At 37.8% G+C, this 22651-nt stretch overlaps 1 protein-coding gene across 2 annotated transcripts in view; it reads left to right on the top strand.

Moving 5' to 3' along the window:
• Positions 1 to 22651, top strand: part of HIBCH (3-hydroxyisobutyryl-CoA hydrolase) — a 117118-nt gene that overhangs the window by 69373 nt on the left and 25094 nt on the right. For both annotated transcript variants that reach the window (XM_025403891.1, XM_025403892.1), the window contains exons 9-11: positions 2306 to 2392; positions 5775 to 5833; positions 7119 to 7200. In XM_025403891.1, the coding sequence (XP_025259676.1) occupies positions 2306 to 2392; positions 5775 to 5833; positions 7119 to 7200 (228 nt within the window). The remainder of the gene's footprint in view (positions 1 to 2305; positions 2393 to 5774; positions 5834 to 7118; positions 7201 to 22651) is intronic.

The following is a 22651-nucleotide window of genomic DNA, read 5'->3' as shown; positions in this document are numbered from 1 at the left end:
GTTAGCCAGGATGGTCTCGATCTCCTGACCTTGTGATCCGCCCGTCTCGGCCTCCCAAAGTGCTGGGATTACAGGCTTGAGCCACCGCGCCCGGCCCTTTAGTGAGTATTTTTAAGTGAACAAGTAGAGTCTCTTAAATCAAAAGTCATGCCTACCTTAAGAAAGTCTAATATGTACAAATCTAAATTTATATATAAAAAGATAGCCTTTATTTGAAGACATTTTGAAGGCTTCTTTTGGTTATGAGTTTCCCTAGTGCATTGAAAGTAATTGACTTTGACTTTTCTGAAATACATCTGTTACAAGGAACACATGTTACTTATCTTTGCTTTTTAAAAAAAAAAAAAAAAAAAAACAGTGTGGCCAATTTTCTCAGCACAGGATAACATAGTGGAAAAGAATATGTAAATAGTCTGAGTTTAAATCTTAACTGGAAGTTAGCCTCTTTTGACCCCCATTTTCCTATCTGCAGAATGGAGATGACACTATTACATAGTCATTGAAACTCCTTGTGTTACATGTGACAGAAGACCCAATTCAAGGTAGTTTTGCCTCAGAATTCCCAGCAAGAGACTTAGGACGTATTTTGCTTCACCTGGCTTAGTTCACTCTGACTGAACTGGCTTATCTCATTCCTGAACCATATGAGTAGGTAGAATATACCTTCTGGCCTATCCTAGGTAATGCATGCTCTATCCTTGGATCTGTGGGGTAAAGTCAGCTTCCAAGGAAGTACATGGTCATCAGATCAATAGTTGATCTGAAAGGAAGGGTGTTTTAGGATATGGGAAGGAAAGCTATAAAAATTAAATTAGAAAATTTATGTTACATGCTTAGCCCAGTAACTGACGTATAGTAAACACTCCAAATTTAATTATTATTAATACTTTTAATGCAGTTTTGTATTTTTAGAGGTGACCAGATTTTTCATTGAGAGTCTCTTTTATATTACAAAGGATGACCCTTTTTATCCTCATATCTGTAACATTCTTCTGTTTTGGGTAAGGATGCCAGAGATCATACTGACAGTTGGACTATCATGTGAGTCCCCCCAAGGACATTTTACAAATGATGATGGTTTATTCTCACACGTCCTCTTTGGCCATTGAAGTAAAACAGCTGGATAGTATAAAAATGTACTGTTTGGTCACTAATAGAATTATCTTCACAAACTTTATAAATTGACTGTGGAAATTTTTATGTTGATGAACTTTGGTCTTGTTTCTCACACTGTTACAGATTCTGTAAAATGTATGAAGCATACAAAATTGAAGGTTGTCTCTGTACACTGTTATGAAGGCCTTCTGTCACGTTTGGCCAAAGATTCAGATCTTTGTGTTGTGGGCATCCTCAGTCACATTGAGTAGTCTCATGCTTCCCTTGAGCTATAACAGGAAGCAAACATGGGCATGCGATTATCCTGTGTAAAAGGGACACCCTTAATTACAGTGGAATTTAGTTTAGGATAAGAGAGAGCTGATGCATAACCCCTTTCTTTGTCAGTGTGTTCAATACTAGTATCTGCAATGAGTAGACAGACATCCTCAGGGCCTGTAGAGGATATGAAAAAGAGGAATGTACTTTGGGGATGCAATTAGAAGTGGGTACAAAAGATAAATAACCATCTTTCTCATCTGGCAGAGGTAAAGTGGTAAGTGTAAAAACAATACAAAGAAAATACTTAAAGAATTGAAAGGAGGAAGAGCTTACCTGTAAGAAAGGACTAGAAGCCTTTTCATAAAGGTTGCAATACAGCCGGCCTTAAGGTGAGTATTATCAGGAAAAGGTATTGTCAGGTAAAGGAAACTTCTAATGAAATCACAGGGGCAAGAAAGCATTAGCTATGTTTGGGGAATAGTAAAAAGTCCTATTTGGCTCAGTGTAGGGTAGATTAAGTGAGGGATTAGATGGAGAAATAAGTGAAGCTGCATTATAGTGTTGTGCGTTGACTGTGGTAGCCACTAATCATTTGTGGCAATTTTGGTTAAAATTAATTAAAAATAAAATAAAATTTATGATGTAGGTCTTTGGTTCCAAGTACTCAATAGGCTGAGAGAAACAAAGATAAATGTCTCTATTTCTCCTCCTTAATTTCTTCCATCTTTTTTAATTCCTTTGAAGGCTAGATTTGCTGTATGGGAATACCTGTTCATTCAACTTAAGTCAAAATTTCTTTCAGTGATTCACCTGAAGAGAGAGCATCATAATTTAAAGTCAAGAATTCTAAAAAAGAAGATGAGATTTTATAAAACTTTCTGTTTCTATTGGATCTCAGATCTTTCCTTTTTTTCCCCCTCCCCTTTAGTTGGCCATGTTAGAGGAAGATTTGTTAGCCTTGAAATCTCCTTCAAAAGAAAATATTGCATCTGTCTTAGAAAATTACCATACAGAGGTAATCTTGTTAATATTCTAACCTCAGGTTTTAATTCATGGGGAGGGGAAGTAATTTAAAAACTAGCAATTGGTGAATTTTATAGTTTGTAAATATAAATAAATGTACTAAGGATTTATTTAAAGCGTGGTGGAAGAATCAGTGCTTCACAGTTGTTAGTATAGCCAGCTAATAAGAAGACTTCTTTCCTGTGCAGCTGCATAGCTGTCTTCCCACTGCTGGTTAACTTCACTGCATAACCTTGTGATCAATCTTGGCAAGGGTTTTGGCATTTCTGTAAAAGGTGTTCAATGTTAACGCTATTGGTGGAGCTGCAAACTCTTGACATTTATTTATATTTAATAAAGTATATTACGGCATGTATTTTTAATTCCTTACGTTGTCTGACTTAAATTTTCTTGTAAGAGCCAAGAATCTTTAAAAACACTCTATAACTTCTAGTTAAACATGATTGAATACATGCTGCCTCCTAAAACACCATTCAAAATTGTAATAAGTGAATAAAAAAGGCACAAACCCACAAAGACAAGTAGAACAGAAGAGGAGACAGTGGCAGACATGAGATGTTAGTATTTTGGAAGCTTGAAATCAGCAGGATGAGTGCTGCTAACTTAAACCAAAGAACTCTGAAAGCCAGTAAGAAGTCAGCTGATTCTTGCTGTAGACCCTTTTAAAGGGACCAAGTCCCTCTGAAGACTAGTGTGTAGAATGGGGCAGAAAAGCAGGAGGATTTACTGTAAGTTTGTTTTTTTTTGAAACAATCTAGCTCTGTCACCCAGACTGGAGTGCAGTGGCGCAATCTCCGTTCATGGCAACCTCCGCCTTCCAGATTCAAGTGATTCTCATGCCTCAGCCTCTTGAGTAACTGGGATTACAGGCGTGCGCCACCATGCCCAGCTAATTTTTGTATTTTAGTAGAGACAGGGTGTCACCATGTTGGCCAGGCTGGTTTTGAACTTGTGACCTCAAATGATCCACCCTCCTCGGCTTCCCAAAGTGCTGGGATTACAGGCATGAGCACTGCGCTGGGCCCCTCCACAAGTCTTCTTGTACAACTAAGAGTAGCTATCTTCCAGTAGCCTGGCAGAAGAGTAGGACTTACTCCTTAGAGAAACCAAATCAGGCAGGTCTAGCTGACAGTAGAGATTGGCGAAGTACTGTACTGAAGAGAGGTGAGACATACTGAATTGGAAGACCTCTGTCCCTTTTCCCTAGTTGGCTTGCAGAACCGCTGCATCCCACCCCACTCCTAAGCGATACATTGGAAGAAAAGAAAAACCCATAGACATTGAAATTAATGGACCCCTTAACACATCTTGCCTGATCATCTTACAGTGTATCATACAATTGAGAATCCCACAACTGCAATTGACATTAGACACAAAGCTTCCTAATTTTAGTGCTTTGCATAGAAAAACAAATATTCCTAGGCCAAAACAAACAACAAAGGCACTGGAAGGAAACAGTTAATGCAAGACAAACACCAATCTATAACTGTTATCTTGAGATAAGAGGAAAATATTTTACCTGTTAACAACAGATGTTATAAAGATAATTCAAAGAATAATATAGGCATGCCTCAGATAATCTGAATTTGGTTCCACACCATGGCAATAAAGCTAGCTAGTCACATGAATGTTTTGGTTTTCCAGCACTCATAAAAACTTTTACACTGTACTATGTTGAGTATGCAGGAGCATCATTTCTAAACACAGGTACATATCTTACTAATTTATAATTATAAAATAATTTGACTAAAACTACTAATGATCATCTGAGCTTTCAGTGAGTCATAATTGTTTTGCTGCTGGAGGGCCTTGCCTAGATGTTGATGGCTACTGGCTGACCTTGGTACTGGTTATGCCTTTAAAATTTTAAAAATGATAACAAAAGTGGGGAATAAAAAACCCGGAACAGATGAAAATCCGTGGTTGAGGAAAACTCTAACAGAAAAGGATAATGAAATAGAAAGGGAGAGAATGGAAAACTCTAGAGGTATTATTCCAAGAGGTCCAAAATCTAATTATTAGGAATGCATAATAGAGAAAATGGAGGGGAGGAAATATTTAGAGAAATAGTACCAAAAAAATTACCCAGAACTGAAGAACATGAGTACAGATTGGCAGGGCCACCAAGTACTTGGTGGAGAGAATATGAATACACAGCGCATGAGGATTTCACTTGTTTTTATCAGAGCATTTGATAGTCTCCTGCTGTCGAATTGAGTAAATATGGGATGAATTATGGTTTGTGGGGGTTGACGGGCTTATCAAAGAGTTCTACTAAATGTATAGGAGTTAGTTTGTAGGGAAGTCATCTTAGAGTTATTCAGTATTTTTCGCAAGTGATGTGGAGACCACTGATAACATTTTGATCAAGTTGATTTAGAACTAAGAAAAATAAATTAGGAAAAAGAATATGGATGAAAAAACAACCCTTAGAGTTTAGAGTGATCTGCCCAATAGTAACAATATGAAATTTAAAAAAGATAAGTGCAAATCTTGTGTTTTAACCCAAAGTACTAAATTCATTAAGTACAGAATAGAAGAAACAGCCTGTACAATGGAACAGGTTAAAAAAAAAAAAGTCTTATTTAATTGGAGCTTAGTGTGAATCAGTTGCAATCATAGGCCTGTCTCAACACTAACTCAGAGTTAGTCCAATTAAGAAAAGTATATCCAAAGCAATCAAGGGCCTGCAGAACCCTCTTGTACTTTGCTACCATCCAGCCACACTTGCAGCTAAGATAAATGTCCTGTACTTGGGAGAATGACCTTGATAAACTGGAACTTGACCATAAGAAGGACCTGGATCATGAGGGGACACAAAATTGTGTCATGTGAGAAGTGGTTAAGGTGAAACAGATTAACTAGAACTGTAAACATGGTAGTGTTGGTTTTTGTTCCAGAATTAACAACAGAAACCTAATTACTCAGTTGTTCCAGCATTTGTGAGCTCCTCCTTGAGAGGTGCTGTTTTCTCTCCCTGAAGGTCAGAGCTGCAGGCATACCAGGCATATGGTGGGAATTTCTGACTAGGATGGAAATTTGGGCAGGTTGACCTTTCAGGTCCCTTACAGTCCTTAAATTCACAGATATATTTTAATGATAATGTGTTAAATGTAATAGTGGTTACATATATTTATACATGTAAATAATAATACTAAAACATTTTTGCTGTTGATACTTTTAAGAGCTAGTCTAGAGTTCTACATGCTGTCTGAATTTTGATCATACAGTGGTAGTTATTTATGAGACAGTTAGATGTAATTTGACTGAAAGTGACAAGTGACAATCTTTCACAAAGGGTATCATTAAATATGAATTTTTAAGGATTAAAAAATTGTGTTCAAAGTTACTAAAAAATTTTTCTTTTCAAACAGTCTAAGATTGATCGAGACAAGTCTTTTATGCTTGAGGAACACATGGACAAAATAAACAGGTACCTAAAAAGAGATCTCAGTTATATATTCCTTTGGAAAGACTATGTTAAAATGAATTTACTAACATTGTAATTACCATTTTAATTACACTGTGTTTGATAGTGCACTGAATTCTGAGATCAGATAGTATAGCGTTTTCTTTCCTTCCTTTCCTTTCCTTTCCTTTTTTTCTTTTCTTTTTTATTTTCCTTTCTTCTTTCTTTCCTTTTCTTTTCTTTTTTTTTTCTGTCTTGTCTTGTCCTCTCCTGTCCCTCGCTCTGTCCTCCAGGCTCTGTCCCCCAGGCAGTGGTACAATCTCAGCTCACTGCAACCTCCACCTTCCGGGTTCAAGCAATTCTTATGCCTCAACTTCCTGAGTAGCTGGGACTACATGCACCTGCTACCATGCCTGGCTAACTTTTGTATTTTCAGTAGAGACAGGGTTTCGCCATGTTGGCCAGGCTGGTGTCCAACTCCTGATCTAAGGTGATTCGTCCTCCTCGACCTCTCAAAGTGCTAGGACTGCAGGCGTGATGCCTGGCCAGCATAGGACTTTTTTTCACTTACCTTTGAAAGTAGCTTCTTTCCCTCTCTTTCTGGGCGAAATAAATTCATTATATTTAAGTCATCTACCATGAGACCATGAGAATTCATCCTAGTACAAAATACCTTTTTTTTTTTTAGGTGGGGGAAGAACAGCTAGAAAATAATAATTGAATTAACTTTTATTTTTGTAAATTCATCTTCTCTGAAGATCTTAAGCTGAACAGTAAAAAGATTTTGTGCAGTGATTTGAATTTATATTTGTGCAAAATATCTTTTTTTTTTAAGTGGGGAAGAGAAGCTAGAAAATAATAATTGAATTAACTTTTACCTTTTTAAATTCATCTTCTCTGAAAGTCTTGACAAGCCGATTAGCAAAAAAGGTGTTGTGCAGTGATTTGAGAGATTGACAGACTGGCTTTGGGAAACAGGAGGAAAAGTATTAGAAAATAAGACAACCATCTCTACAATTTAGAAGCATCAATGTTTGATTGTTGAATTATCTCTTTATATGGAAATATAATAGATGCAAAAATGCAAAAGAAAAAATAAAATTTAGATTTTATTTTGTTAGTGAAGGTAGACTGCAAATGCTTACCCAGAGAAGCAGTGCTCTCTTTCTTTTTACGTCCTGTTAAAGAGGTTAGACAATTCTTCATTATTGAAACAGAGGTGTGGGAAAGCCTATGTTCAGATCCATCAGTATGTTAGAAATAGGAAATCACTTACACATTGGTGAAGTCACATTTCCTTTTTTTATAGTTGTTTTTCAGCCAATACCGTGGAAGAAATCATTGAAAACTTAAAGCAAGATGGTTCATCTTTTGCCCTAGAGCAATTGAAGGTAATATTGGAATCCTTTCTGTCCTGACTGAACACAGTGAAGTCTGGTGACAGGGAAGCCTCTCTAAGGGGGTATTCGTGCTCCATTGGTGGTGACATAGCCCACGCATTGTGTTTTCTTTTTTCCCAAATTTAGGTGAGCTTCAGAAATCAGTTCTACTAACCTTGACCTAAATCCAAGTGCCATGTCTACCTGCTGGTCATTGAGGGCAAAGCCAATCTAGTTTTATGTCCTTTGAATGTAACAGAGGACTTTAGTAAGCATGCTTCATTTCCAAATAGTCCTCCTTGTCTTATGGAGGAAGGTTTTTAGGGACACTTTAATTAGAAGGGCTGGGTCACTGGAGAATAGTCACCTTATGATACATTGCAATTGTGACATCGATCTATAAATTCTACTTAATATGGTCTTTCTTTTTAATTAAAAAGCGATGGTTTTAAACAAGTGAGAGACTCCATCTCTTGCCATAGCTGAGTCTTATGTAGTGTTTCTGTGTTAGGTACACTTTGATCTTTTTGACACATAACTCAACTGTTAGGAGAAGAGCCATTTTTGTATAAATGTGTACATACTAGGTATTGACATTCATGGACCTCTAGTATGATTATGAAACTTGGAGTATTTCAGACTTCTAGACAAAGGAAAGAAAAGGTATGTTTCCTTTTACTTAAAAGGTGTTTTAGCTTGTCTTCATCTGATTGCATTTTTCATATATATATATAAAATTACTTTAAGCTCTACATCATGATTCCATAATGTTTTTCTGTTTATAGATGTAATCATAGCATTTCAGTTGTCAGGAAACATTGAGAAAACATTTTAATAGTCTTACCTGTAAAGGTGAAAACATTTCCTCCATTGTCACTGTATTTTTTTGTTTGTTTTCCTTTTTTTCAGACAGATTCTTGCCCTGTTGCCCAGGCTGGAGGACAGTGGTGCAATCACAACTCACTGCAGCCTCAGCCTCCCAGGCTCAAGCAATCTTCACACCTCAGCCTCCTGAGTAGCTGGGACTATGGGCGTGTGCCACCACGCGTAGCTAATTTTTTGTATTTTTTTGTAGAGACAGGGTTTCACCATGTTGGCCAGGCTGGTCTTGACCTCCTGGGCTCAAGTGATTCACCCACCTCTGCTTCCCAAAGTGCTGGGATTACAGGCGTGAGCCACCACACCGGGCCTTTTACTGTATTCTTAGGGGGGAAATCCAAAGTTAATTTGTCCCATGGGATCTTATACAGTATTAGAATTTTATTAACTTTCAAGGATAGGCATAAATTAGAGCAGGTAGACCAGCCATTTATTTCCCTAACTCACAAAAGTAGATTATTATTGTTAACAACTTCCAGGAATGTTTGCGTAGTCATTTTGTAATTCAAGGAATCTGACTTTAAGTTGGTGTATTAGGGTTCTCTAAAGGGAAAGAACTAATGGGAGATATGTATATAAAGGGGAATTTATTAAGTATTAACCTGCATGATCACAAGGTCCACCAGTAGGCTGTCTACAAGCTTAAGGAGCAAGGAAGACCAGTCTGAGTCTCAAAACTGAAGAACTTGGGGTCTGATATTCAAGGGCAGGAAGCATCCAGCATGGGAGAAAGATATAGGCTGGGAGGCTAGGCCAGTCTCTCCTTTCCACATTTTTCTGCCTGCTTTATATTCTCTGGCAGCTGATTAGTTTGTGCCCATCAGATTAAGGGTGGATCTGCCTTGCCCAGCCCACTGATTCAAATGTTAATCTCTTTTAGCAACACCCTCACAGACACGCGGAGGATCGATACTTTGTATCCTTCAATCCAGTCAGATTGACACTCAGTATTCACCATCACAAGTCCACCCCTTGTCAACTTGAACCCATACACATCTCCTGAGGCTTCAAATAAAGACAATAATAAGGTCATAATTATGCCTAACATAATGCAACTATCCTTTGTACAACCAGAAACGCACCAATTCCCAACCCAAATACTATTACATAAAGTTAGCAGTACTTCAATGCTAATATGAAGTCAGTAAATCTTATGTCACATGATAAAGGAAAAGGAAATAAAGATATTTTCTTAGTGTAAGTATATACATGCACAAACATGTGTTTAGCAAAAGATGGAGGAAATGCTCATGACAATTACAGTCTCCATTTCTGTGGCTGATCACATGGTCATAACTAGTATTGATGACTACCTTCTTCTACTACCCATTCTGTATTCCCTATGTCTTTAGCAAGCACCTCACATCAACAAAAAGTACACCCACACAAAAAACCCCATTCAGAAGCCATCAGCATCAAAGATCAAAGGTAAATAAACGAAGATGAGGAAAAGCCAGTGCAACAATGCTGAAAATTCCAAAAACCATAATGCCTCTTCTCTTCCAAATGATTACAATTCCTCTCCAGCAAGGGCACAAAACTGGATGGAAATGAGTTTGATGAATTGACAGAAGTAGGCTTCAGAAGGTGTGTAATAACAAACTCCTCTGAGCTGAAGGAGCATGGTCTAAACCAATGCAAGGAAGCTAAGAACCTTGATAAAAGGTTATAGGAACTGCTAACTAGAATAACCAGTTTAGAGAAGAACATAAATCTTGACGAACAAGTATCAGTAATCAAATCAATCAGGCAGAAGAAGGGATATCAGAGATTGAAGATCAACTTAAATGTGAAGACAAAATTAGAGAAAAAAGAATGAAAAGGAATGAACAAAGCCTCCAAGAAATGTGGGACTATGTGAAAAGACCAGACCTACGATTGATTGGTGTACCTGAAAATGACAGGAGAATGGAGCCACGTCGAAAAACACACTTCAGCATATTGTGCAGGAGAACTTCCCCAATCTAGCAAGACAAGCCAACATTCAAATTCAGGAAATACAGAGAACACCACAAAGATACTCCTTGAGAAGAGCCACCCCAAGACACATAATCTTCAGATTCTTCAAGGTTGAAATGAAGGAAAAAATGTTAAGGGCAACCAGAGAGAAAGGTAGGGTTACCTACAAAGGAAAGCCCATCAGACTAACAGCGGATGCCTGTGCAGAAACCTTACAATCAGAAGAGAGTGGGGGCCAATATTCAACATTCTTGAAGAAAAGAATTTTCAACCCAGAATTTCATATCCAGCCAAACTAAGCTTCATAAGTGAAGGAGAAAGGAAATCCTTTCCAGAGAAGCAGATGCTGAGGGATTTTTGTCACTACCAGGCCTGCATTGCAATAGCTCCTGAAGGAAGCACTAAATATGGAAAAGAAAAACTGGTACCAGCCACCACAAAAGATTCACAGGACTAGACAGATTCACAGCCGAATTCTGCCAGAGGTACAAAGAGGAGCTGGTGCCATTCCTTCTGAAAATATTCCAAACAATACAAAAAGGGGGACTCCTCCCTAACTCATTTTATGAGGCCAGCAGCATCCTGATACCAAAACCTGGCAGAGACACAAGGGTAAAAAAAATATTTCAAGGCTGGGTGCAGTGGCTCACGCCTGTAATCCCAGCACTTCAGGAGGCTGAGGCGGGCAGATCACCCGAGGTCCAGAGTTCAAGACCAGCCTGACTAACATGGAGAAGCCCCATTTCTACTAAAAATACAAAATTAGCTGGGCATGGTGGCACATGCCTGTAATCCCAGCTACTCGGGAGGCTGAGGCAGGAGAATTGCTTGAACCTGGGAGGCAGACGTTGTGGCGAGCCGAGATTGCCCCATTGCACTCCAGCCTAGGCGACAAGGCAAAACTCTGTCTTGGAAAAAAAAAAAAATATATATATATATATATACACACACACACACACACACACACACACACACAGGCTAATATCCCTGATAAACATCAATGTGAAAATATTCAATAAAATACTGTCAAACATAATCCAGGGTCACATCAGAAAGCTTATCCACCACCAATCAAGTCGGCTTCATCCCTGGGATGCAAAGCTGGTTCAACATAAGCAAATCAATAAATGTAATCCATCACATAAACAAAACCAGTGACAAAAACTGCATGATTACAATAGATGCAGAAAAGGCGTTCAATAAAATTGACCCCTTCGTGCTAAAAACACTGAATAAACAAGGTATTATGGAACATATCTCAAAAAATAAGAGCTGTTTATGACAAACCCACAGCCAGTATGATACTGAATGGGCAAAAGCTGGCAGCATTCCCTTTGGAAACCGGCACAAGACCAGAATGCCCTCTCTCACTACTCCTACTCAGCATAGTATGGGAAGTTCTGGCCAGGGCAATCAGGCAAGAGAAAGAAAGAAAGGGTATTCAAATAGGAAGAGAGGAAGTCAAATTATCCGTGTCTGCAGATGACATGATTGTATATTTAGAAAACCTCATTGTCTCAGCCCCAAAACACTTTAAGCTGATAAGCAAGTTAAACAGAGTCTCAGGATACAAAATCAGTGTGCAAAAATCACAAGCATTCCTATATACCAATAATAGCCAAATTATGAGTGAACTTCCATTCACAATTGCTACAAAGAAAATAAAATAGGAATACAACTTACAGGTGACGTGAAGGTTGGGCACGGGGGCTCACGCTTGTAATCCCAGCCCTTTGGGGGGTGAGATGGGCAGATCACCTGAGGTCAGGAGTTCAAGACCAGCCTGGCCAACATGGTGAAACCCTGTCTCTATTAAAAATAACAAAAATTAGCTGGGTGTGGTGGCACATGCCTATAATCCCAGCTACTCAGGAGGCTGAGGCAGGAGAGTCACTTGAGCCCGGGAGGCAGAGGTTGCAGTGACCTGAGACTGTACCATTGCATTCTAGCTTGGGCAGAGGAGGGAAACTCTGTCTCAAAAACAAAACAAAAACAAAAAAGGAGAACTGCAAACCACTGCTAAAGGAAGTAAGAGAGGACACAAATGGATAAACATTCTGTGCTTATGGATAGGAAGAATCAATATCATGAAAATGTCCATACTGCCCAAAGTAGTGTTTAGATTCAGTGCTATTCCCATTAAGCTACCATTGACTTTCTTCACAGATCTAGAAAAAATTACTTTAAATTTCATATGGAATCAAAATAGAGCCTGTATACTGTAGAGAATCCTAAGCCAAAAGGACAAAGTTGGAGGCATCATGCTACCTGACTTCAAACTGTACTACAAGGCTAGAGTAACCAAACCAGCATGGTTTAGTGGTACCAACACATATATATAGACCAATGGAACAGAACAGAGACCTCAGAAATAACACCACACACCTACAACCATCTGATCTTCAACAAACCTGACAAAAACAAGCAGTGGGGAAAGGATTCCATATTTAATAAATGTTGGGAAAATTGGCTAGCCATATGCAGAAAACTGAAATTGGACCCCTTCCTTACACTTTATACAAAAATTAATTCAAGATGGATTAAAGACCTAAACATAAGACCTAAAACCATAAAAACTCTAGAAGAGAACCTAGGCAATACCATTCAGAACGTAGTCATGGGCAAAGACTTCATGACTAAACCACCAAAAACAATTGCAACAAAAACTAAAATTGAGAAATAGGATCTAACTGAAGAGCTCTGTGCAGCAAAAGAAACACTCATCAGAGTGAACGGGCAACTCACAGAATGGGAGAAAATTTTTGCAATCTATCCATCTGACAAAGATCTAATATCCAGAATCTACAAGATTCTTAAATTTACAAGAAAAAACCCCATCAAAAAGTGGGTGAAGGATGTGAACAGACACTTCTCAAAAGAAGACATTTATGGCCGGGCATGGTGACTCACGCCTGTAATCCCAGCACTTTGGGGGGCCATGGCAGGCAGATCATGAGGTCAGGAGTTCAAGACTAGGCTGACTGATATGATGAAACCGCATCTCTACTAAAAATACAAAAATTAGCCAGGCATGGTAGTGCACGCCTATAATCCCAGCTACTGTGGAGGCTGAGGCAGAAAAATTGCTTGAACCGGGAAGGCAGAGGTTGTAGTGAGCCAAGATTGCCCTACTGCCCTCCAGCCTGGGTGACAAGAGCAAGACTCTGTCTCAAAACAAACAAAGACATTTACGCGGCCAACAAACATACGAAAACAAGTTCATCATCACTGATCATTAGAGAAATGCAAATCAAAACCACAGTGAGATAACCCATCTCATACCAGTTAGAATGGAGATCATTAAAAAGTCTGGAAACAACAGATACTGGTGAGGATGTGGAGAAATAGGAATGCTTTTACACTGTTGGTAGGAGTGTAAATTAGTTCAACCATTGTGGAAGACAATGTGGCAATTCCTCAAGGATCTAGAACTAGAAATACCATTTGACCCAGCAATCCCTTTCCTGGGTATATACCCAAAGGATTATAAATCATTCTACTCTAAAGACACATGCACACGTGTGTTTATTGCAGCACTATTTATAATAGTAAAGACCTGGATCCAACCCAAATGCCCATCAGTGAGAGACTGCATAAAGAAAATGTGGCATATATATGCCATGGAATACTATGCAGCTGTGAAAAAAGAATGAGTTCATGTCCTTGGGACATGGATGAAGCTGGAAACCATCATTCTCGGTAAACTAATACAAGAACAGAAAACCAAACACCACATGTTCTCACTCATAAGTGGGAGTTGAACAGTGAGAACATACTGACACAGGGAGGGGAACATCGCACACTGGGGCCTGTCAGGGTAAGGGGCAAAGGGAGGGAGAGCATTAGGATAAATACCTATTACTTGCGGGGTTAAAACCTAGATGACAGGTTAATGGGTGCAGCAAACCACCATGGCACGTGTATACCTATGTAACAAACCTACACATTCTGCACATGTATCCCAGAACTTGAAGTGTGTGTGTGTGTGTACATGTATATATATATGAACTTAGTGTATGTGTATATATATGTGTGTGTGTGTGTGTGTATATATATATATATATATGTATGAACGTGGGGCACCTAGAACTACACATTGCAGCAAGAATGCAGTTTGGCAGTGTCTTACAAAGCTAAACTTACCAAGACCCAACAGCCCCACTCTGCGAGATTTATCCAAGAAAGTGTAAACACGAATGCACACAAATGCTTGTATTTACAAGTTCATTGCAACTTTGTTCATAATAGCCAAAATCTAGAAACAGCTGAATGCATATTAATTACTGAATGAATGAACTTATTGTGATTTATTTATACAATGGAATACTACTCTCTAAGAAGGAATGAGCTACTGATACAACATGATAAATCTTGGAAGCAATATGTCAACGAAAGATGGTGTATGCAAAGGACCACTCCTTGTATGGCTTTGTTTTTATGAAATTCTAGAAAAGATAAAAGTATTTGAATAGAAAACAGATCAATTGCCAGGGGGTAAGGAGAACTCTTTGGGGTGTTAGAAATGTTCTATATCTTGATTGTGGGGATAATTATACAACTGTATACACTTACCAAAACTCATAGAACTTTGCACTTAAGCTAAGTGAATTTTATTATATATAACTAACATCAGTAGAACTATTTAAAAAATAAAATGACATACTAACAGTTTGACCTATAGATGTATGCATTATATTTGCTGAATGTACCCATTATAGTATACCATTTATTGCTACTAATGAGAGCAGTTTAATGCCAGTGTTGATGGATACATTGTGCTTTGGGGAAAGAGTATGATAAAGGGAAAAATGCATCCGTTTCTGTAGACAAGAAGAGAAAATCGTTTTCTGGTTCACTGATGGGCCTTAGTAACCTTTAAATGCTATCATTGGCATTTAGGAAACATAAAATAGTAGTACTTATATCTTTAGATAGTATCTTTTCATTTTATATAAATTGTTAATGTCTTTAAGAAGTTAATAGAAAAGTCTTAAGATCAGGTTGCAAAAGGCAGCCTTCTTGCACTGGCTCTAAACCTTTTATTATAAGATACAAAAAAGAATATTAGTACCATGTTTTGAAGGTCTGTTTTGATCTTTGTATAGTAATATGACGTTTCAGATTGGTGAAAATATACTAAAAAATAGAAACATTTCTGTGAAACTGAACTGGTCAGTGAAATAGACATTAACTTGTTCTTGTTTAAGTATTTTGTATTTGTATCAGTTTATTGTCAGTCGGAACACCTCTGGAAATGATTTATAGATATATGTATATAAGGTATAAGATGATTACTTAGAAAAATATTTACAATTAAAAGCAGAACATAACTCTTAAATATGGTTGATTTAAACTAGTTTAAAAAATTAAAGACCATTTAACAGAGTATAATAGAGCTTTTGTCGCTTGGTTTTAATATAACAGATGATATGACTTGTTATTAAAATACTTGTGAATTAAATTTGACCTTCAGCTTAGTTTCATTTAACCCTAAGGACAAATGCCAAGAGATATTTCCCATATAAACCTTACAGCAACACAACACAGCTCCAGATCTTTAGTGGCAATATTGTAAAACACCTTAAAATGACAGTGTTACTCCATGAAGGTCTCTGCACCTCTGTCTGCTTGTCTCCATTCTATTATGTGTGTTTTTCTCTCAACCTTTTACCTTTTTGCTTTATTGAGTGATATCTAGCACACACCATTAACTCCTGGAAGTTTGTTTAACCCTTATCTCCTGGCACCTATGACAGAGTATTTACATGGTAGGTATGATGAATGAATGAATGGGTAAGATGCCATAGCAGCCTCTGAAGTGTGAAAATGACAATCCAGTATCTGTTCTCAGGAAGTTGGCAATCTAATGAAACACAAATATAAATGAACAATTACAATACAGTGTGGCAAGTGCTGCTAAAATAGAGGCACAAATTATGGATGTCCATAGAACGATGGAGGGATTCTGAGAGGCCTCATGAGGAAGTGAAATCTGAGCAAAGTCTAAAAGATGAAAGTGAGTTGCCAGGTGCCAAAGGGTGTTCCAGAGAGAATACCACATACTCACACAAATGTTTGGAAAGTGCAGAGCAAGGAACAAGGAGTAACATACCAGGAAATATGGCCAAAAAGATGACTGGGGGCAGATTGTAATGGTCCTTATATTATACTTAACTGCTTGAATTCTGTGAGTTTTTTCCGTGTATGTGTATTTTAACAACTCACATTTTTAAAGTGTAACATACAGAAAAATACAGAAGTCATGTATGTATACCTCAATATTTTTTCACATGAACATAAGAAATGTTGGAGGCCGAAAGATTGAGGGTCGTGATCCACTCAGTATACCACTGGAGGCCATATGAGTAACAGCAAACTGTTCTCATAAACGCAGAATGTTGGCAAAGTGACAAACTGTGTATGCCACCCATAAGGAATGCTGAGGGCAGTCATGCCCAAGTGCAGTGTTTCTTTTGATTAGGTACATCTGAAGCCTGTTATTAATAATATGAACCTGTGATCAATTAAGCAGCTGACCAATCATTACCTCTTCTGCCTTGCTCTTGTTACCCAATAAATACAAAGGGCTGTAGAAGCTCAAGCACTGCCTTTGCTCACTAGAAGCAGGGAGCCCTCTTCTTCTTCCCCAGCCCCTTCCTTTAAAATAGTTACTTTTGTCTTAAGTTTTAACTTCTATGTTCCTCCCCCTTCATTCAGTCTGGTAATGACAGTCTCAAGTAGTAACAGTAGTAATTGTCATAGTGAGGGTCTCAAGTAGTAATTGTGGCAGTCTACCACAAAGAAACATTTACAGAGTGCCCCAGATGTCTTTCTTGTGTGCCCTCCCACTCGCCATCTCTTCTCCAGGATAAATAAATAAATAACCATTGTACTGGCTTCTCACATCATACATTTTGTTTGAGGGTTTTTTTTGTTTGTTTGTTTGTTTTTAAAGACATAGACTTGCTCTGTCACCCAGGCTGGAGTGCAATGGCACAATCTTGGCTCACTGCAACCTCCGCCTCCTGGGTTCAAGCAATTCTCCTGCCTCAGCCTCCTGAGTAGCTGGGATTACAGGTGCCCACCACCATGCCTGGCTAATTTTTGTATTTTTTAGTAGAGCTGGGGTTTCAACATATTTGTCAGGCTGGTCTCGAACTCCTGACCTCAGTTAATCCACCCGCCTTGGCCTCCCAAAGTGCTGGGATTACAGGCATGATTGTTTGAGTTTTATATAAATGAAATTGTATCATTTTGTGTCTAGTTTCTTTTGCTCAGCATATTTGTGAGATTCATCCACATTGTACCTACATAGCAGTAGTTTGTTCATTCTAAGATACTCCATTGTTTGATGTGTTGCATTTCACTTACTCATTTCTACTGTTGGACATTTGAAGTTATTTGCAGGATTTTACTGTAAGAATTCTGCTATAAACAGTTTTGGCCTTGTGGTAACATAGACACAAACTTCTATGGGTTATATACCCAGAAGTAGTGCTATAAAATCATCAGGTAGGTGTATATTCCTCTTCAGTAGTTATTGTTAAATAATTTTCTAATATAGTTGTATCAGTTTACATTTAAGTACTAGTTGCTCCACATTCTCACCAGCATTTTTGTTGTTGTTGTTGTTGTTGAAATGGAGTTTCACTCTTGTTGCCCAGGCTGGAGTGCAATGGCGTGATCTCAACTCACTCCAACCTCTGCCTCCCAGGTTTAAGCTATTCTCCTGCCTCAGCCTCCCAAGTATCTGGGATTACAGGCATGTGCCACCATGTCCAGCTAATTTTTGTATTTTTTAGTAGAGACGGGGTTTCACCATGTTGGTCAGGCTGGTCTTCAACTCTTGACCTAAGGTGATCCACCCACCTTGGCCTCCCAAAGTGTTAGGATTACATGTGTAAGCCACCATGCTGGCCTGAAATTAAATTTTATGTATTGACCTTGTATCTAATGATTTTGCTGAACTGACTTATTTTTTAAGTGAGTTATTTATGGTTTGCACATTACTTTGAATTTTCATCATTTGTATACATAATGTCATATTTCCTTCTTCCCTTATTCCTTCTTTTCCTTTTCTTCTCCCTTCCCTCTCTCCCTTCCTACCTCCCTTTCATACCCCCGTTATTTCCCCTTTCTCACCAGCTTCCTATACTGGCTAGCACTGCCAACAAAATGTTCAACAGAGGTGATGATAGTGATAGCCATCTTTGTCTTATTCCCAGTCTTAAGGGGAAAGCTTTTAAGAACATTAAAAATGTTGATTTTTGTAGGTTTTCTGTGGATATTCTTCATCAGTGTGAATAAATTGATTCTATGCCTAGTTGGTGAAGAGCTTTTTCGATAATTATTGTTTTGAACAAGTGTTGGATTTTATCTTGCTTATTTTTCTGCGTCTATTGAGATGATTATATGATTTTTTTGCCCTTTATTAATGGAAATTACAATAATTTTTGATGATCAAATGTTTTTAACTTTGAGGAAGTCTAATTTATCTTTGTTTTTCTCTTTTATGAGTATTGATTTCTGTATCCTAAGAAAACTTTAGCTACTTACAGAATATCTTCCTGTGCTTCTGGAAGATTTCTAGTTACTGCTTTTTCGTTTAGGTCTAGATCTACCTCACATTAATTTTTTGTGCATAGTGTAAAATATAGAAGTCCAGGTTAATTTTTTCTCACATTGTTATATAATTGTTCCAGCATAGTTTGTTGAAAAGACTTCTTTCTCTTTCTTCCCCATTGCATTGCATTGGTGCCTTTTGTCAAAAATCAAATGACATTGTAGATAGATGGGAGTCTGTTTCTGGGATAATGGCTTTTGAAAGAACAAATGTTTATGTTTTTGAAAGAAGCCTTATTTTTTCTTGATATGTGTTTTACATATTGTTGGATTGGATTTGCTAGTATGTTTAGGATTTTTGCATTATGTTTATGAGAGATTGGTCTATAATTTTTCTTGTAATTGTCATGTCAAGTTTTGGGTAATAAGGTTATGCTAGACTCAGACAATAAAGTAGGAAATATTTTCTTTTTCCCCTGTTCTCTGGAAGAGTTTATATAAATTTAAAATACAAATTTTATTAGTAAAGCCATCTGGGACTGAAGTTTCCTTTGTGAGAAGGTTTGTAATTATAGATTATATTTCTTTTTTTTTTTTTTTTTTTTTTTTTTTTTTTGAGATGGAGTCTTGCTCTCTCGCCCAGGCTGGAGTGCAGTGGCGCAATCTTGGCTCACTGCAACCTCCACCTCCTGGGTTCAAGTGATTCTTGGGCCTCAGCCTCCTGAGTATCTGGGACTACAGGCACGCACCACCACACCCGGCTAATTTTTGTAGTTTTAGTAGAGACGGGGTTTTACCATATTGGCCAGGCTGGTCTTGAACTCCTGATCTTGTGATCTGCCTGCCTTGGCCTCCCAAAGTGCTGGGATTACAGGCATAAGCCAAGATTATATTTCTTTAATAAAGAATAGTGACTTTTTTTTAAGTTGTCAAATTTATTGGAGATGTTGTTCATAATATCTTTTGATATCTGTGGTACCTGTAATGATTCCTTTTTTACTATTACTGTTTTTTTCTCTCGTCTACCCACCATCCTCATTTACGTTATCTTTCCATCTTTATATTTTCAGGCTCTTTATTGGTCAGAATTCTTAGTTGTGGAAAAGAGAGATCACACCAGCTACTCTTAAGCAGAAAAAGTTTTATTAAGGGACACACACAGCACAGACAGCTTACAAAAGCATTAGGGGACCCAAACAGAAACCCTTTAATTTTACTGATTAGAATGGGGAGCTTACAACAGAGGCAAGTATTAACATGAGACGGTGTTCAGAAGATTGTGAGCAGGCATGTATGAGAGATTTCATTACAAGCTCTCTGCAGTAACCAACCACAATGCAGAATAGAAATTCATTACTTTGGGCTTTTGCTACCTGTCAATTTAACTGTTACGTTTTTACAGACTTGTTAAAAAAATGATTGGATAGACTTTATGATGTTCCTTAAAAAAAAAAAAAAAAATCCAGCCATATAAGATGCTTGTAACAGTAGTGTCTCTTAGTTTAGTTTTATTTTCTATGCACTGTTTGCCCTTGTAGAAAACATTGTTTCTGCTGAAAATGCTTTCAGGTAATGTATGTTTTGACCTGTTTTGCATTGATTTATTTCTCTTGTGCCTTGCAAGTGTTTAAAAAATTTGCAATTCATATTATTTCTGTGGTATAATATGAACAAGTGCTTTATCCTCCCCTCTGACCTCTGTAATGGGGAAAGAACATTCAATATTTCTTAATTGATCGCGTCTGTGGCTTACTTACACTTTTTTCTTGATGATATTTTTAGCAGTTCAAAGAAAGTTTTTAGAAATAGTGAATTTGGTTTCTGAATTGAAGGATTAGAAAGTTTATCTCACAGCATGTTAGCGGATTTGAAATATTCTATGGCCTTTATTCAGAGGAGAGCAAAATTACATCCATGTATATATTCTTCCCACACCTTTAAGCATTCCTTTGAGTTGGATAGGAGGTAAGCCCATTTTTTTTCTTTAATTAGGCTCTTAAGCCCTCATTTGCTGTTCATTGTCTCTACTCTGTACTTAACGGAAGTGAATACCAGTTCTGTTTTTAATGCATATTTTTTAAAGTAAATTGATCTTAAGTAGAAAGCTGAAACTGGATCCCTTCCTTACTCCTTATACAAAAATTAATTCAAGATGGATTAGAGACTTAAATGTTAGACCTAAAACCATAAAAACCCTAGAAGAAAACCTAGGTAATACCATTCAGGACATAGGCATGAGCAAGGACTTCATATCTAAAACACCAAAAGCAATGGCAACAAAAGCCAAAATTGACAAATGGGATCTAATTAAACTAAAGAGCTTCTGCACAGCAAAAGAAACTACCATCAGAGTGAACAGGCAACCTACAGAATGGGAGAAAATTTTTACAATCTACTCATCTGACAAAGGGCTAATCTCCAGAACCTACAAAGAACTCAAACTAATTTACAAGAAAAAAACAACCCCATCAAAAAGTGGGTAAAGGATATGAACAGACAGTTCTCAAAATAAGACATTTATGCAGGCAACAGACACATGAAGAAATGCTCATCATCACTAGCCATGAGAGAAATGCAAATCAAAACCACAATGAGATACCATCTCACACCAGTTAGAATGGCAGTCATTAAAAAGTCAGGAAACAACAGGTGCTGGAGAGGATGTGGAGAAATAGGAACACTTTACACTGTTGGTGGGACTGTAAACTAGTTCAACCATTGTGGAAGACAGTGTGACCATTCCTCAAGGATCTAGAAGTAGAAATACCATTTGACCCAGCCATCCCATTACTGGGTATATACCCAAAGGATTATAAATCATGCTGCTATAAAGACACATGCACACATATGTTTATTGTGGCACTATTCACAATAGCAAAGACTTGGAACCAACCCAAATGTCCATCAGTGGCAGACTGGATTAAGAAAATGTGGCACATATACACCATGGAATACTAGGCAGCCATAAAAAAGGATGAGTTCGTGTCCTTTGTAGGGACATGGATGCAACTGGAAATCATCATTCTCAGCAAACTATCACTAGAACAGAAAACCAAACACTGCATGTTTTCACTCATAGGTGGAAATTGAACAGTGAGATCACTAGGACACGGGAAGGGGAACATCACACACCGGGGCCTGGTGGGGGGAGGGGGGAGGGATAGCATTAGGAGATATACCTAATGACGAGTTAATGGGTGCAGCACACCAACATGGCACATGTATACATATGTAACAAACCTGCACGTTGTGCACATGTACCCTGGAACATAAAGTATAATAAATAAAATGATTTAAAAAAAAAAGTAGAATGATCTAAATATACATGAATTCCAGACAATTAGAGTTCTGTTTTAGGGTTCTCTAGAGAAATAGAACCAATAGGAGATACATAGGAAATCTCAGGATATAGCCTCTACCTTTGCATACCCCATACAGTATGCATGTCACACTGTATATTATTGGATGTTCTGGGAGTCTTTTGAAGGGAGCGCTAAGGGCAATATCCTGAGTTTTCCTTTTTTTTTTTTTGAAATGTCCCATGTCTTGATAAAACTTGTCAAAAGAAGGGTTCTTTGGGGTGTTACCCAAAGGGCAGTGATTATAGTTCTGATAATGCTCTTTAAGTGCAAGAACCACGTCCTGTTTGTTATTATCTCCCCTGTAGTGCATTGTAGGTGCTCAGCAATATTTTTGAATTGAAATGAGAATATGAATTGTTTGTTAAAGGAGAAAAGAAGTTGTCTCTTTGACAATAGGAGACAACTGATTTTCCTTCCCCCTAATCTTTAAACAAATCTTTAAAGGGTCAGATAAATGGGTTGGGCCACTGACCAGTGTTCCACAAGAAGTAGAAATGTGTTCACTAGGTTGTATGGGTACAAAATTATATCAATATACATTTCTGGCATAGCTAAAGATCCCAATAATTAATCAAATATTCTAGAACAGTCTGTGTTCTCTCTTTTTTTAAAATTATACTTTAAGTTCTAGGGTACATATGCACAACGTGTAGCTTTGTTACTTATGTATATATGTGCCATGTTGTGCTGCACCCATTAAC

Source organism: Theropithecus gelada, chromosome 12 (assembly GCF_003255815.1).
Source record: "Theropithecus gelada isolate Dixy chromosome 12, Tgel_1.0, whole genome shotgun sequence".
Lineage (NCBI taxonomy): Eukaryota > Metazoa > Chordata > Mammalia > Primates > Cercopithecidae > Theropithecus > Theropithecus gelada.
Note: the sequence above shows the minus strand (reverse complement) of the source record. Positions and strands in the feature narration are given on the sequence as shown.